At 41.6% G+C, this 16,853-nt stretch overlaps 1 protein-coding gene across 1 annotated transcript in view; it reads left to right on the top strand.

The window, feature by feature from the left end:
• The window catches only part of grik4 (glutamate receptor, ionotropic, kainate 4), a 362,254-nt gene that overhangs the window by 320,362 nt on the left and 25,039 nt on the right, over positions 1-16,853 (top strand). The window contains exon 12 of the mRNA XM_086261523.1: positions 2,017-2,124. Coding sequence (XP_086117649.1) covers positions 2,017-2,124 — 108 coding nt within the window. The remainder of the gene's footprint in view (positions 1-2,016; positions 2,125-16,853) is intronic.

Below are 16,853 nucleotides of genomic sequence, written 5' to 3'. Positions count from 1 at the left end.
CTTCCTGGCTACCTCTCCCCCTGCTCATCTGCTACTCTCACTCTCCACCTACACTTCCTGGGCCAGAGTCACGGTGCCACCTCATCCCATTACCCTCTTAGTCACCCCCATGCTCAGACCTTTCGTGACACCTGCTGAGCCTAGCCAAGCCAGAGACTCCCACATCCCACCACCTCCACGGGCTCTGACAGCTGATTGTGTACGCTGATTGCTGAGCAGCATATTTCACTGGCCCCTTTTTGGTCATGCTGCAGTATGTTCACATTTTCTCCCCCCTCTGTTTCTCGAGGCCATCAGTAGCAGAGTGTGCAGTGCGTTGGTGCGGGCAGTTTGGGTAGCTGTAGTCTATTTGTGAGAGCAAGGTGCTGTTTCTCCCCAACAAGTATACCAGAGGAAATGGAAGGCAAGATCTCTTTGATCATATACTCTCAAAGGAAATCTTTGAGTCTGGGAGCTCTCACTTCTAGTTTAGATATATATCACATCAGAATTCATTATCAGTGTTAGGAGAGTAGTTAAATGGCTTCCAAATGTAGCACAGATCAGCACGAATGGCCTGAAATCTCAAGAGAAATTTGGCAATTTAGCCTTGAAACAAACCAGGGCCAAGCTTGAAGAAGTCTGTTTATTGGATTTTTTTTTAATCACACTTCAATCACTTTGACATCTCGTCCTCTCTCGTCTGACTCCGACCAGCAGGAATATTCTCAAGGGTTTTATTCCATGTTCAGCAATCAAAGCGCTCATTCAAGGAATGCGACTATATTTTGCCAACAATGTGTCACCGCTGAATTAGGTACTATATTTTCTCATTCACTCCTCCTACATAATATTTTTAATTAGGTGAAGCTGATTATTGTTTTGAGAGATATAATTTGTTTACAGCCTTTGAGAGGAGGTGCAATACTTTGTCACTGACAGAGTCTGAATCTAAACTGTTGTTTTTAGGAATATTTATTCAAATCCTGAAAGCGCCGTCTTTTCCCCTAACTAACAGTTACACAGTGTTTTAACAATAAATGACTGTGTGGAAACATCGCAGGCAGGATGAGCTTGAAAAGCTCTTAAATTATCTCTCACATATTAAATCTAAACCACAGATAACCTGCGTCAGTAAAAATTACACCAACTGAAAAAAAAAGGATCGCATCATCTCGTTTTTTGATTTTAGGATTACCTTCTGCATGCAAACGTCAGTCATATGGATGAAATGACAGTTTGTGAAATAAATGTCACGAGTATCACAACATTACTCCCATAGTAAGTACAGGAAGAAAGTAAATTGTCAAGTTTAACAACGCTTTTAATGCAGAACCTTGGATTTTCTTTTTTCACTTTTTAATTTAACAGCTTAGAGAACCCAAGAAAATCCTTCACCATAGTTTTCCATGTCTGTCCCAGTAAAGCAGTGCAGCATGAGGCTGATTTACAAACCTTTGTAGAGACTCTCCTCATAGAGTTCAGGATTGGCAACCTTGAGTCGAGTAAATAAATGAACGAGACAGGAGATGGCAGAAACAGATTGAAAGGAAAGACACCGTGTGAGGTGGAGGTGTGAAGTCCCACTCAAGCTGTAATGAGAATGTGGCTGTGTGCCATAGGATTTGCCGGTAATTGCTTTAATGAATGCATTCTGTTGCCTCTTGATTGAGCACATGCCCTGTGTGCACTCCTCCAGGAGCCACGAGTGTTATTTCTGTTTCTCTCTCGGTCGTCTCACTAACTTTTGCCGTCACACAGTCTCAGGCTGTGGCGATCCGTCCACTGCTTTTTGTCTGGCCCAAATCTTTTATGAAGGTCACACTGAGTCTCCTTTAAAGACAAGACACAGAGTGGGAGAATTAGGCATAGATTGTTTCTGTTGCCCTTTCCAACTGATGGTCTTAGTAGGTGATCTGTTTGCGTGTGTGTGTGTGTGTGTGTGTGTGTGTGTGTGTGTGTGTGTGTGTGTGTGTGTGTGTGTGTGTGTGTGTGTGTGTGTGTGCGCGCGCGCGTGCACGCACGCTCACTTTGCAGATTGGCCTGTGGCACTCTGAAGATGGACTGTCCATGGAGAGAAAGCTTCCATCTATCAATGTGACGGACACCCTCTTCAACACGACTCTTATCATCACAACAATACTGGTAAGGACTGTATGCGCACTGACACACACACACGCATCAGTATTCTGTGCCATTTTATTAGCTCAGCTCAGACTGATCTACATGTGGCTGACATTCTCTAGTTGACAGACAATTACCATATCAAAAAGCCATTTTGTGTTTTCACTTCCACAGTCAGTCCTTTTGGGATCAGAGGATCTGATGCTGCTCAATTGTTTTGCCCTGAGTACCGAGTGTATCAGCAGGAGCTAATAATTTACCATGTCAGCCATCCTCAGCCTTTGTTGTAAATATAGACCCTGTGAGCACTAGTTCTCACTACTCTAACTACTTGTTTTGAGGGGGGTGCAGTGCCAGTTTCGAGCAACTTCCTTTATCTGCTTTGTTCAATCATCACTCATCAGAATCCTTAAACAGTTCAGAAAGAAAAACACATATTTCCTGCAATGAAAACATTCATTATACACTTGATGTGGACTATTTTTAATCAGTGCTTGAGTAAATCAAGTGTCTGGTTCATTACTCACTTATTTAATCAATTAATTGATTAAACACAAGTAAATTATATAAAAACAAAAAAAGCAAGGAAACTAGTTTCTCTCAGTGCTCTTGCTCTGATTGTCGTTATTTCACAAATGGCCAAACACATTTCAAAATGACTAATCACAAAAATTCTGTGAAACTCACAAGTTTTTTTGGCCGACAAATTAGACAAGTCTTGTATTAGTAGAGCTAAAACATGCTTTAGGCAAACTGTCTCACGCTGTTATAGCTCAGTAAAACATCTAGTGCTGAAACACCCAGCTGAGAAACATGTAAGTACAATTCACCTTACTAGAATCTTTGCAGGCAGCTGTTGAGCAACAGCAAAGTCCAAGAAAAAAAACAGTTGAATAGAAGCGATTAAATGTAACTGCATTAATATAAATACTGCAGGGTTAAAGATGGCATTAGGAGCACGTGAGAAGGTGGATGCTGGGAAAGCAGGGGAAAAGCTTGAGTTACTGCAGGGCAGACTGGAATCGTCTCTATGGAATGACAGACTTCGCAAACAGAAAACAGATTTAATAAACTAGAGAATGAGCTTTGACATGTGGCATTTTGTCCAGCCATATCTTAAGGCGAAAAGAGTTTATAGCTTGTCTGCACGGACATGCTTGAAGGTGCGGAAAATGCCTGCAATCATGGCCCGACTACCCTCGCTATCTCTCTCCAAAAGTTCTGTCCCCTCTGCATTTTTGTCGTCTCGTTGCAATGATCTGTAAATGAGGATATTGGTAAGTATTTGCAGTAAGTTACAAATGATTATATACTTCTAAGCATATATAAATATATATTTCTAAGCATAAATGACAATCCAACAATACAAATCTAACATAAGTCTCTCCATAAAAGCATTTAAGATGCGCTTAGTTGCACGGTAAATAAATAAAAGATTAGCTGTGTGGGGAAAAAGGTTTGTCAAAAAGACCTAGAGACAGAAGTTTAACTGATGCACTTTTTGCCACTTGGAGACTCGAGGAAGTGGGCGGCATAAGTCAGGCTGTCGCCTTCATACAGTTAACATATACGGCCTCTGCAGGTATGAGGGAGGATGCTTCAGCAATCTGAAAAGCACTCAACTTCAAACATGCTGAGTCTTATAATCTTCAAATGCCTCTGACTTTATCAACCCGTGGTTATTACATATGAGTATATCAACATGATTAACAGTGAGTCATGCATAAAAATGGATGTCGCAGATTTCGCAGTAGATATTTCAAAAGAGGAATGGTGAACTGAAAAGCTGCAGGCAAAACCAGCAAAACCTTTCCCCGTGTCATTCATGTCATACAGTGTGCAGAACGCCTGAACTATGACATTTATTTAACAGTACAGAAGCTCAGTTGCTATTGCACATTTTGAACAGTGCTAAATTAACCTTCAGTAATTATATACCTACTTTAATTACTTGAGAGGATATTTAAGTCTTTTCCAAACCTTTTGAGAATAATGTACGGTTCTCTATAAGCACCCCTGTGTTGTATTTTCCAGCAGCTTTGATATTAATGCATGTTGGGGAACTCCAGAAGTGAAAAATAAGTCCAAGTTGAAACCGTCACAATGTTCCAAGAAGTAGGACCTAAATGCAACAGTTTTAATGGACTAAAGAGTTATGGTGCGTTCGTTTGACTACTACTGCTCATCACCTCTCCCAGGGTTTGGGTCCGCCAAGCGTTTATCTGAAGTTTGCTGTCATTTTTGAGTTTTCAGTCAGGACTTTGGACTGGAACACCCCTTCAAATCACACTTGTCATGGTCATTTTTCATTTGTGGACTTTCTAGTATTATTTATTATTTATTCTACACAGCAAAAACTCCAGTGTTAAATTAACACTGGAGTTTTTGCTGTGAATGTCAATTCTTAGTTTGCATCTCATCTCTGTGTGTTTTTAAAGCGTCACTTTGCCTTAGTTCTTTGTTGGTGTTGCATTGTCTATGAGTCTTCCTTCAACAATCCCCTGTTTGGATTTGGTTTTCTGCTGCCTGCTGGACTACCTGCTTCACCTTAACAAAGGTTCCCTTTTTGTTCTTTAAATTCTGAGCCTCAGATCTGCATTTTAGATCCACATTTTTCACAAAACACGTGACTTCCAACTCAGAAAGCTGGAGCAGGCCAAAAACACGAACTTTACCTGAGTTCAGCAGTTCACATAAACATAAGTAAAACTGTAAAATGCATATGTAAATGATATGTACTGCATATGAACTGTACACCCACTGTTTTCTATTTGAGACCATTTGTGTAAGTCATACACAAAGATCAGGCTCTAACCATGAATGTGCTACAGCTGTGTTTTTAAGTGCAAAAGAAATAAGAAAAAGAAATAGCATTGCACTGCACAGCAGACTGGTTGGTTGTCAGACTTTGTACTCCTGCATGAATTGGTGATCACTGAAAAATCTTTCAGTAACTTTTCCTTCAATAAATCGAAGTTTAAGGTGGTCGCTCAAAATTGGTATCCCCTTCATTTTTCCAGGCAATTGTAATAAAATGTAATTAACCATCAGCGACACTCTGACACTTTGTCACAATGTTGTCACAATGTTGTCACAATGTTGTCACATAGTATGGGGTCGTTTATCAATCTGGTTTCAATAAAAATGGTGAGTTTTTGTAAAAAAAAATCAAAAATTCAGCTAGATCAGTAATTCTATCAATTATTCAAAAAAAGTTTCAAACTTTCCTGTATCTGTTAAAAGACAAACTGTCTATTTGTGCAAGATTTTGTTCGATTATCCAGGTAAGGAACGTTTCTGGGATGTCCATTTTAAGGTTGCTAGTCTTGATCTAGCAACCATAGCTTACTCAGCCACTGAAGTCGGTCAGAACAAATGTGCACCTGGATCCGTAGGACCAGTAAGGTAACCAGTCCCAACTACTTAACTAACTAACTATGCCTTTAGTTTGTTCAGCTGATTCAAATCAGAGCTCCTATGTTCAGCTTTTTAATAAACGTCCTTTTTTGAATAATATTGTGTGATCCTTTAATTAAAAAACAACTACTCTAACCTGTGAAAATGACAAAATACCTACTTTAGTGTGTTTTCTGCAAATTGGCCTCACCAAAATGGACAGACTGTCACATCAAATGTGTGATATCCACAGATATTCCACAGTGTCCTCTAATGTGGCAGTAACATGAATGTGTCCAACCAGCTGCTAGTGCTGTACCTTGCTAAGGAGCCAAACAAACGGTTATGTAATATAAATAATACAACATCATGTATTATTCCTGAACTTTTGTTTTATTACTTTTGCAGGTTGCGCTGTTTTGCCTGTGCTAATCTTGCATTTGTAGGTCAATTAATGTCGCTGCCTAGCTTTACTTCATGGCTTTAGTTTGCTTCAGTTATTCTGTGTTTTGTTGTCAAGTTTCCATCTCTGTGTTGGATGTTTGGTTATGTCCCATCTTTTTTCTGGTAGTTCTCCGTCTCTCCTTCATTGTGTTAAGCTTCCTTCTCTTGCTTCGTTACTCTGATTTAGTTCAGGTGTGTTTAGGTCCCCATTAGCCCTTAGTGAGTTTCAGCGTGGTTATATTTAATAAAGGTTCTGCTTTCATTCTTTCAATCATGTGCCCACATGCCTGTGCCTCCTGTGCCTGACTCATGACTTTCAACTGGGAAAGTCAGAGCATCCCCAGTAACCCTGACTTCACAGTCCAAGATAGCATTAGCTCACAAAACATTAGTAAAACTCTAAAACTTGCTATCTGTATCACTAATGTTGTGTATTTCTCCATGAACCTGCTACAGCTGTATCTTTAAGTACGAAAGAAAGTATTGCACTGTACTGCTAGTGCTGTGCCTAATGAGCAAAACCTTTTCCTACTGGACTACTGGAATGCACTCAACTCAGGAGTGACGTCACGTCCAGCACTGATAACCAATTTCTGAGGCAAACTGAATACAGCATCAGTCCAGGGAAACTCGGCCAGAACAAAAAGTGATGAGAATAAACGTGCTAGAGCACTGAGACACTTTTAGCTGATCAAGTGGATAAACTAGACTGAGAAACTATAAATTCTCATTACAACTAACTGGAACAGAAGACAGAGGTGAAACTAAAAAGGACGGGGCAAACAAAGAAGAGGAGAAAGCCGATGACAGGAGGTAAAATTAATAGAAACACACAAGAGGAAATAAAAAGAATCCAAAAAAAACACAATACAAAGATTCAGATTGTTAGTCAGCAGCACGTCATTCACTCACTCATTGAATACAACACAGAACACAGACATGACTCGCTCAACTCCTCCTCCTCCTCCTCCTCGCTGATGAATCAGATGATAAGGCACAGAGTAGCCCTGTAAGCAGAAACAATTGGCCCACTGTGTTGTTGTAACTGGCTTATCAGCTGCAATCCTTGGGAATAGGGGAAGGACATATTGCCATATTTCGCCAAAGAACAACTCAGTGGTCTCATTGAGACTGATAGGGATTCAAACGGAACGGTTCATTTTGCACAGGAGGGAACGGCATCAGGGGACTGTAGAGATGTGTGCGTGTTGAGTTGGAGTACAAATGAGACAATGTTTTCACAACAGAAAGAGGCTGTGAAAGAAAGAATTGGCTGAGCGCAAAGCTTTGATTTCACTTTGGATATATAGAGTCCCTGGACCAAACTTCGGAAGCCACCAAGGAGCAATTTTCAGTGCCTATCACAGCTCATTCATCATGGTGTGATTGCTGTGTCGCTGTTATCTCGCTTGTGGGCGGCAGACGAGCCACAGCTGAAAGCCTCTATAAGAATTCCTTACCTGTACCGCCGGCCTGGGAGAATGTGTGCGTTTGTGTGCACTTGTGCAGACGCTTTAAGGATGCTCTCCTCCGTTCGTTTTCAGCTTGTTTTTTAATGCAACTTTTGACGTGTCCACCTGGGCCTTACAGAGCAGTCTCATTACATATAGCTGTCACCTTCCCCACTTTAATTTCACAAACAGCTCCAGAAAAAATAAAAATAAAAACTACAGTCGCAGAATTGATTATCACTTTACTGCAGGGCCACAAGCCATGTGTTTGCAATTATTGATTGAGTTTGTTACAGGCACTGTTGAGGTCTTAGTGAAAATGTCTTTACACCGTCGCGGTGATGCAATAGAAAAACCAATTCTTTGTTACCTGGAGATAAAATTGTTTTATATTATGTGTGGTATTGCATTTCCTCTCTGTCCTGAAGTGCAGTAGAGCATCATCCAGCAAAACACAAACAAACCAAAAAATAAAAAGATTAATCTCTTTTCTGTTCTATAGCATCAATTCTTAGTGTTCCCTCTTGACATCCATTGTGATCGTGTAGCTGCTGTGTTTCTAGAGCTACACCGCAGGTTGTGAAGTGTCTCAGTGCCAGACCGATGGGTGGGTATACGTTAAAGTTTTTGAAGAAACTTCTCAAGAAGCATTGAGCACCTGATTCAAACCAGGAGCTAATGCTCGAATCCGGTGTGATCGTAAAGAGAAGACGCGAGCATCAATGAGCTGGACTCACACAGCAGCTTAACTTATGCTTGTTTGTCTTTGAAGGTTTGTCTCAAGTGATAGAAATCACACATACTGAACATTTTTATTCACCCTGTACTCCAACCACACAAACACAAGTACGCAAGGTGCAAGATAAACAGTGCTGCAAATCAGGAGCAATGACCTGAAACATTGTTTCAACATCTGGTTTTCATTTTTTTGTAAAGCTGCATAAAAATCTAACACTAACTGCTTCTGGCGCTCATTTATACAAAAGATTTTCGGATTATATTCTTGTTTTTCCACTTGGTTTGTTTCATACAGGTGGTTGTTATACCACTAGGAAATAATTAAATGCCCTTTGGTGTTAATGAATTATTTATTTAATTAGTCAAAATGCTCCTAATATGCTCACAGAGTTCAGTAAATCCGTCTTATTCCTCATTTTAAAATCGAATCTTTTGAAAATCCTAACTTCTCAATATTTACATCCCAGCTCAGTCCCCTTTTTTTGTCCTTAATGCCTGCCACACGTTCCTCTTTGGAAGAGTCATTTTCTGACTTTTTCAGCTGCAGCACCCTCGGCCATCCTTTTCAGTTTTCTTTCAGAGTACCCTTGTGTCACTGAGTGCTTTCATATCCACTCACATACGTATTGGTAAAAATTCAACATAGTGCACATAGTGCCGGCTGATAAAAGCAGACACGGAGGCAGATTTACTGGCACACAGGCTCAGAGGCACTGAGGCATGTGCACATGAATTTGCAGACAGAGACACGAGATCTGACCCCATTTCTCAGAGTTTATGTGTACTCCTTCTTTCTTTTTCCAACTTGGGCGTATTTGTATTTGTTGTAAAGAGCAAAACGGTTTTGTCGCAGTGGCTTTATGAAAAATTAACGTGACCTGGCCTCTTTTCTAATGACCCAGTATTTTTAACGAATATTGTCAGGGCGTCGGCGGCTCTTCTTCAAAACGGACTTCACAGCCGCGGTGAGAGAATTATATCTCAGCTGCCAGTTTGCTGTGCTCAGGAGAGCAAGTTTTAGAAGGATAAGAAAACAGCAGAGGAAAGCGAGGAGGGGCTGTCTGAAGACATCTTGAACACCCTGAGGTTTTAGAAAGTGGAAACTCCACTGTGGTGTCTGAAGCTGAATGTGAACAACACCCACCAGTGCACCTGGCAGCCTGTGTGTGCGCACTTGCTTGTGCATATGTAAAAGTGTTTTTCCTCCACTGACATTATCAGTCTGCAACCAGACTCCTCATGGCTTGGGAATAAGAGGCTGCTTTAAAAGTCTGCATTTCTTTATAGCTTCAAACTCATAGCTTTATACGGCTGTTTTGCTGTGGTGTGCAAAAGATGGCACATAGAATTTCCTTTAGTAATTTTGTATAGGCCTTTCATGCTTTTATATCGTTTATATATATATATATATATTATTTTGTTCTCGACTTTTTTATTGACAACTTTTTATTGGAAGTGGTCTTTTCGCTTTTTTCAGTGTCTGTTTGGGTTCTGGGTTTTTTTGGACAAGTCAGACTTTTTAAGAGCAGTTGCGTTTCTATTTCTGCAGCTGAGCACTGATTGTTGTACGGCTTCGACCGGACATTTTTATAGAAAAACTGGAAGCTCAGAGAAAGAAGGATAAATTGAAACCAAGGAAAAGTAATGAAGAAAAAGCAGAGGCATAAAAGCAGAGAAACGTGTTGGCTAGATAACAGTCAGACAGCCTGCTGTGTTATTGATTGCTGTGGGGTTTTTACTGGAGTGATTGATGTTTCCAGGTCTGATTATATTAGTGTGTACTTAACCAGGTCAACGCTGTGGGATGGAGAGATACAAGGCAATATTTTCTACCCTTACTCTAAGGGACTGGGCTTTCTAATGACACAAGACATATATAATAAATATGGTACGGCACATAAATCAACGAGAAGCTTGAAAGTGAATTCGTTTTTCCCTAATTAAGTGTTGTAGCAGCAACCAATACATTCATCCTTTCAAGTTACTGTTTCTTTGCTATGCAATTGTAGGGAGGAGTGACTACAAGTTGCTCTTAAGCTTCAGCAGTTAATATTATCGCTCATGCACACTTAAATGAAAGGATTTACTGATGTTACATAAGGCCAGACTGGTTTTACAGTTAAAAGATGTTAATGAGCTAACAGCTACCTGAACGCTACTCCCACATAGGTTGTCTTGTTAATATTTTAGCCATAACAGAAAAAATTACTTGCAACCATCTCACAGATGTAACATTATGTACAGCTACTTTCCATACAACTGATATTTATTTAGACTCTTTTTCTTCAATTGTAATTATAGACCAGTTTCTAACCTTCCTTTTATCTCAAAGATTCTTGAAAGTGTAGTTGGAAAACAAATAAGTGATCATCTGCAGAGGAATGGTTTATTTGAAGAGTTTCAGTCAGGTTTCAGAGCTCATCACTGCACAGAAACAGCTTTAGTGAAGGTTACAAATGATCTTCTTATGGCCTCTGACAGTTCAGTTTCAGTTTTCAGTTTTATTTGTCATATGCAAGTTAGCACAGGGTCAACATTGCAATGAAATGTGTTTGACGAGCAGCAGTCACTCAGCAGCATAATACAGTAGGAGAAAATATAATAAAAAAAATAATAAAAAAAAAATAGAAAAATAGTAAGGAGCAAAATATTAGAGAGACATGGTAAAAGAGAAAAGATGACTAAATGATGTGCTCTACTGCCTTCAACACCCTCTGTAGTGATTTACGGCTGCTGGCAGAGCAGCTTCTGTACCAAACTGTGATGCAGCTCGTCAGCAAGCTCTCAATTGCACACCTGTAAAAATTTGAGGTGATGTTGGCATTCATGCTAAACTTCCTCAGCCTCCTCAGGAAGTAAAGCCGCTGGCGAGCTTTCCTGATAGCAGTGTCTGTGTGAAGGGTCCAGGAGAAGTCCTCAATGATGTTGACTCCAAGGAATTTGAAGCTGCTGACCCTTCCGACCTTGACACTGTTGATGTGGATGGGCTGGTGTTCTCTGACTGGTCGTTTCCGGTAGTCCACTATCATCTCTCTAGTTTTGCTGATGTTGAGAGTCAGGTTATTTTCCAGGCACCACTCGTACAGTGCCATCACCTCCTCTCTATAGGCCGTCTCATCATTGTCTGTGATGAGGCCTATGATGGTTGTGTCAGCCGCAAACTTGATGATGATGTTGGACTTTTGTTTAGCAACACAGTCGTGTGTGAACAGGGAATATAGGAGGGGGCTAAGCACACAACCCTGTGGCGTACCTGTGTTTAGGATGAGTGATGAGGAGGTGTGCTTACCAACTTTCACCACCTGGGGCCTGTTTGTGAGGAAGTTTAGAATCCATCTGCAGATTGGTGTTCCCAGCCCAAGGTCGACGAGCTTCGTGGCAAGTTTCGAGGGGATGATGGTGTTAAATGCCGAGCTGTAGTCGATGAAGAGCATCCTTGCATATGTATTCCCTTTCTCCAGGTGAGTGAGGGTGGTGTGCGTTGCCAGGGCGATGGCATCCTCTGTGGCTCTGTTTGTCCGATAGGCAAACTGAAGAGGGTCCAGTGTGTCAGGGAGGGAGGAGCAGATGTGACCTTTCACCAGCCGCTCCAGGCACTTCATGATGACGGATGTCAGTGCAACAGGACGGTAGTCATTCAGACAGGAGACCACTGATTTTTTGGGAACGGGAATGATGGTGGATGCTTTGAGGGACGTGGGGACCACTGACTGCCTCAGGGAGAGGTTGAAGATGTTGGTGAACACCTCTGCCAGCTCGTCTGCACACACTCTGAGTAGCCGGCCTGGGATGCCGTCCGGTCCTGGAGCTTTGTGAGGATTTACCTTTTTAAAGGTCCATCTCACAGCTTCTGTTTTCAGAGTTAAAGTTGCAGCCTCACTGTCCTCCTGAGGGTAGAGGATCTGCTCTCTGTTGTCTGCGTCAAAACGAGCATAGAAGTTGTTAAGCTCGTCTGCAAGAGATGCAGTGGGCTGAACACTGCCTGTGTTGACCTTCTTGTAGTCAGTGATGCAGCGCAGTCCATTCCACAGTCGCCTGGTGTCAAAGCTGTGGTAGCTGGACTCCATTTTTTCCCTGTAGTCCTTTCTGGCCTTTTTTATGGACTTTCAGAGGTCGTACCTGGCTGCTTTATATGCATCAGCATCCCCGGAGTTAAAGGCAGAGGTCCGCACTTTTAGCTTGGCGCGAACGTCTTTATTTACCCAGGGTTTCTGATTTGGATATATGCGGACAGTGGTTTTTGTGATGGTATCATCCATACACTTTCCAATATATCCAATGACAGAGTCTGTGCCATTGATGTTGCCATCAGCTGCATCCACAAATATCTGCCAGTCAGTTGTGTCAAAGCAGTCCTGCAGGACCTCCTCAGCCTCACTGTCCCATTTGTAAATAACCCTGGAAGCTGGTTTTTCCTATTTCAGTCTTTGTCTGTATGCAGGCAGCAGCAGAACAATGGTCTGCCTTACCAAAAGCTGGGCGGGGGAGGGGTTTGTAGCACTCTTTGAATGGAGTGTAACAGTGGTCCAATGTTTGATCACCTCTTGTGGGGAAGGAGATGTGCTGATAGTATTTGGGGAGAACCTTCTTCATGTTGGCTCTGTTGAAGTCACCCAGCACAATAAAGGCAGCTTCTGGATTTTTGTTCTCGAGTCCAGTAATGATGTCATACAGTTCGTCCATAGCCGTAGCTTTATTAGCGTGTGGAGGAATGTAAACAGCTGAGAGGAGAACTGAGCTGAACTCCCTCGGGAGGTAAAAAGGCCTGACTTTAATGGTCAGCAGCTCGAGGCTCTGAGAGCAGTAAGTTTTTAAGATACACACATCTCTAGCCCACAAGGAGTTAACCATAAAGCACACCCCTCCTCCCCTTTTCTTGCCTGAGTCCTTCGTTCGGTCTCCCCGGTAAACACTGAATCCATCCGGCGTGATGGCGCAGTCGGGGACGCTGGGCTCCAGCCATGTCTCTGTGAAGGCCAGAACGCAGCAGTTCCTGATGTCTTGTTGGTGTTTAATCTGTGCACGCAGCTCGTCAAGTTTGTTGTCCAGAGACTGGAGATTCGCGAGCAGGATGCTGGGGAGAGGTGGCTTGCTGTTTCTCTGTCGCATTCGGCACAAAACTCCGCGTTTCCCCCTCTTTGTTTTCCCTCTATGTCGCGCAAGTAAACAAAGGATCCCAGGCAGCAGAGCGTCCACGGAGTCGAAACCCGCTGTAAAGTCCGAACTGGCTGACGAACGTAGCTCCAGAAGCGTCTGTCTGTCATACCGAGTGTATGATCGCGCTGTGCGCACAGAAATTGAAAGCAGTACAAAATGTGGACTCATCTCTGTGCTTGTCCTGCTAGACCTCAGTGCAGCGCTCAGTGCTGTTGAACATGATATTTTATTACAGCAATTGGAGCATGCTGTAGGTATTAAAGGTACTGCTCTGCAGTGGTTGAATTGTATCTATCTAATTGACACCAATTTGTTCATGTAAGTGGAGAGTCCTCTTTACACACTGAGGTTACAGATTGCATAAAGTGTTACCTAATTATGGTGTTCCACAGGGTTCAGTGCTTGGACCAATTCTGTTTTCATTATAAATGCTTCTCTTAGGCAATATCATTAGAAGGCATAGCATACATTGTCACTGCTATGCAGATGACACCCCACTTTATCTATCCATGAAGCCAGATGTCTTAAAATAGAAATGTCTTAAAGACATAAAGACCTGTATGACCTCTGGTTTTCTGCTTCAGATAATTCAGATAAAACAGAGGTTATTGTACTCGGGCTTAAAAATATAGAAATATGGTATCTAACCAGATGCATTACCTTGGCCTCCAGTAACACTGTGAGGAATCTGAACCAGATATGTCCTTAATGTGCATATTAAATAAATATGTGGGAGTGCTTTCTTCCATTTGCGCAATATCTTCAAAACTAGAAACGCCCAAAATTAGAAACATCCTGTCTCAGAGTGATGCTGAAAAAACTAGTTCATTCATTACTTCTAGGATCAGGATGTCCTTAAAACTTCCTGAAAGCTTTCAGTTGATTCAAACTGCTGTAGTAAGAATACTGACAGGGACTAGAAAGAAAGCATATTTCTCCTATACTGGCTTCTCTTCAATGGCTCCCTGTAAAAATCCAGAATCGAATTCAAAATCCTGCTCCTCACATACAAGGTCTTGAATAATCAGGCCCCATCTTATCTTAATGACTTTATTACCATATCACGCCATTAGAGCTCTTCGCTCGCAGACTCTGGACTTATTTAGTTATTTTATTAAAAGTAGAATGGCAGGCAGAGCCTTCAGCTTTCAGGCCCGTCTTCTGTGAAACCAGCTTCCATTTTCAACTGAGGAGACGGATACCCTCTCTGTTTTAAGATTAGTCTTAAAATGTTCCTTTTTGCTAAAGCATATAGTTAGGGTTGGATGAGGTGACCCTGAATCCTCCCTTAGTTTCTTGCAGTAGGTTTAGGCTGCTGGGGGATTCCCATGATGTACCGAGGGTTTGTCTTCTTCAGTCACCTGTTTTGTTTTTGTTTTGTTTAATCCCAATCTGTAGTTGTTTTTATTATTAGTGCAAACAGGATTAAGGGCATTTCCCATCCTTCTCTTCCAGTGAGTTGTTGTCATTGATGACTGACAACCTAATTCAAAGTGTGAATTTATTGCCAGGAGGTGCCAGCAGCAGCAGTAGCAATTACAGTAACTCTTCACAAGCCTGCGATGTCACATAATAAAACTGAAATTGAAAAATATTTCCTCCCTGCGATGTCAATCTTTGGTCGAGTTTTTTAACCAGTTGCTCCTTTTCCACCACCTGGATTGATATCATATCATTGGCAAAACAATATGTAGCTGCATCAGTAATTCTATCCACCGTTTGCACTTATGTCATGTGGAGTGTAAAAAGCAAACGCTCCAGTGTCGATGAGTGATTTGTTTACTTCTGGGTCACACATCACCAGATGTGATCTTATCCTTGTACAGGGAGTGCAGAATTATTAGGCAAATGAGTATTTTGTCCACATCATCCTCTTCATGCATGTTGTCTTACTCCAAGCTGTAATAGTCACATGCACACACAGATATCCCCCTAAAATAGCTAAAACTAAAAACAAACTAAAAACTACTTCCAAAAACATTCAGCTTTGATATTAATGAGTTTTTTGGGTTCATTGAGAACATGGTTGTTGTTCAATAATAAAATTATTCCTCAAAAATACAACTTGCCTATTCTGCACTCCCTGTATGCTGTCATAACCTGGTTGTATTCAATGGTGTGCTTTTGCCTGAAGTGGTGAAACAAGTTTGCTTTAACCCTTTTAGTGGGAACTGGTTTCTTGCATGTCTTGAAAAGTACTGTGTCTTGTTGGAGGTTGTTGAAGTAGGTCCCTTTTTAGGTACTAATTACCATCAGAGGCTGACACACTGCTTGTTTTGTTGTGCGCGCACTAGGGAATTGAAGTGCTTTAAATGAATGAAAAAGAATTTAAATGTTGCTATATCGTTATTATCACTTTTTTTGTCACATAAAAGCCTGCTGATGGTATGATGCACAGCTCTAATGTCTAGCCAATGTCTGCTGTAATATTACTCTGATAATCAATTAAAAATACTTCAAAAGGCAACAGTGACACACGCGCACAGCAAAAGGGTGCATTTTATTTATGACTTTAAGTCATGGATGAGGCCTAGCAGACTCAGTCATGAAATTTAGGGGGGTGGCTAGTGCCCCCCCCCCCCCCCCCCATTGACCCCCAGCTACAAACTGGTTGCCAACCACGGTTAGCACAGAAGCAGTAGCAAATGGTAAATGGCCTGTATTTGTATAGCGCTTTACTCAGTCCCTAAGGACCCCAAAGCGCTTTACACTACATTCAGTCATCCACCCATTCACACACACATTCACACACTAGTAAAATTTGTCACAACTTTACAACCGCTCAGTGAGTTGTTAGCAAGTGTTATAGACAAGTCAGCAATTTGCATGCAAACTGTGGTTACTAGGGTCAGGGACTGGACTCTATGCCTGCTTGACTGTAGCCTTATCAACCACAGCAACTCCCAGCAGTCACCAGAAACCTCCAATAACCACTTGCCAACTGCTCGGGAAATACATGTTTTTCTTTAGAGACCGGTGGTTACGAGTGGGGTCACCAATCAGTCATTAGGACGTGTAACAGAGGGCTAATAAGATCATTCAGAACTATAAACCCTCTGATTCACACATGCATTTATTTTATGGTTGAAAAACTTTGTTAATAAAACACACAACTACAGATGTGTGCACTTGTAGCAATTTGGGGTCCAGTGCCTGAAACTTTGGACTGAGCCCCATTGGTAAATTGTACAACTTTAGTATGCAATTCAACAATAAGCTTTACAGCTTTGGCTGCAAACAATAGCTTTTACTTGGATCAGTTGATTTCCAGATCTGTTCACCTTGAGATGTATTGTCTCACCTTTTAGCAAACGCGCCAACCCACTTACTCTCACACTACTGCATATTGTAATTCTGTCTGTGTCAACTTCTTTCTGTTTTGCTGCTATAAAACACTGGAGGCTGTTGTCAGTGAACAGCATGTCTGTTTAATCAAACTGCGAGCCTGGTTAGATAAAATGAATCCGTATGCAGATTCTTGGGGAAGAGCGGTGCAGACACAGGCAGCTGATCAGCAGTCATTTTGTTGTCAGTCTTATCACAGCAGTGCAGGATGTGCAGCGT

The sequence above is a fragment of the Aulonocara sp. 'chitande type north' Nkhata Bay genome, linkage group LG14, assembly GCF_057382095.1.
Source record: "Aulonocara sp. 'chitande type north' Nkhata Bay isolate Kocher_YH1m ecotype deep benthic linkage group LG14, A_spYH_male_GT1.1, whole genome shotgun sequence".
NCBI lineage: Eukaryota > Metazoa > Chordata > Actinopteri > Cichliformes > Cichlidae > Aulonocara > Aulonocara sp. 'chitande type north' Nkhata Bay.
Note: the sequence above shows the minus strand (reverse complement) of the source record. Positions and strands in the feature narration are given on the sequence as shown.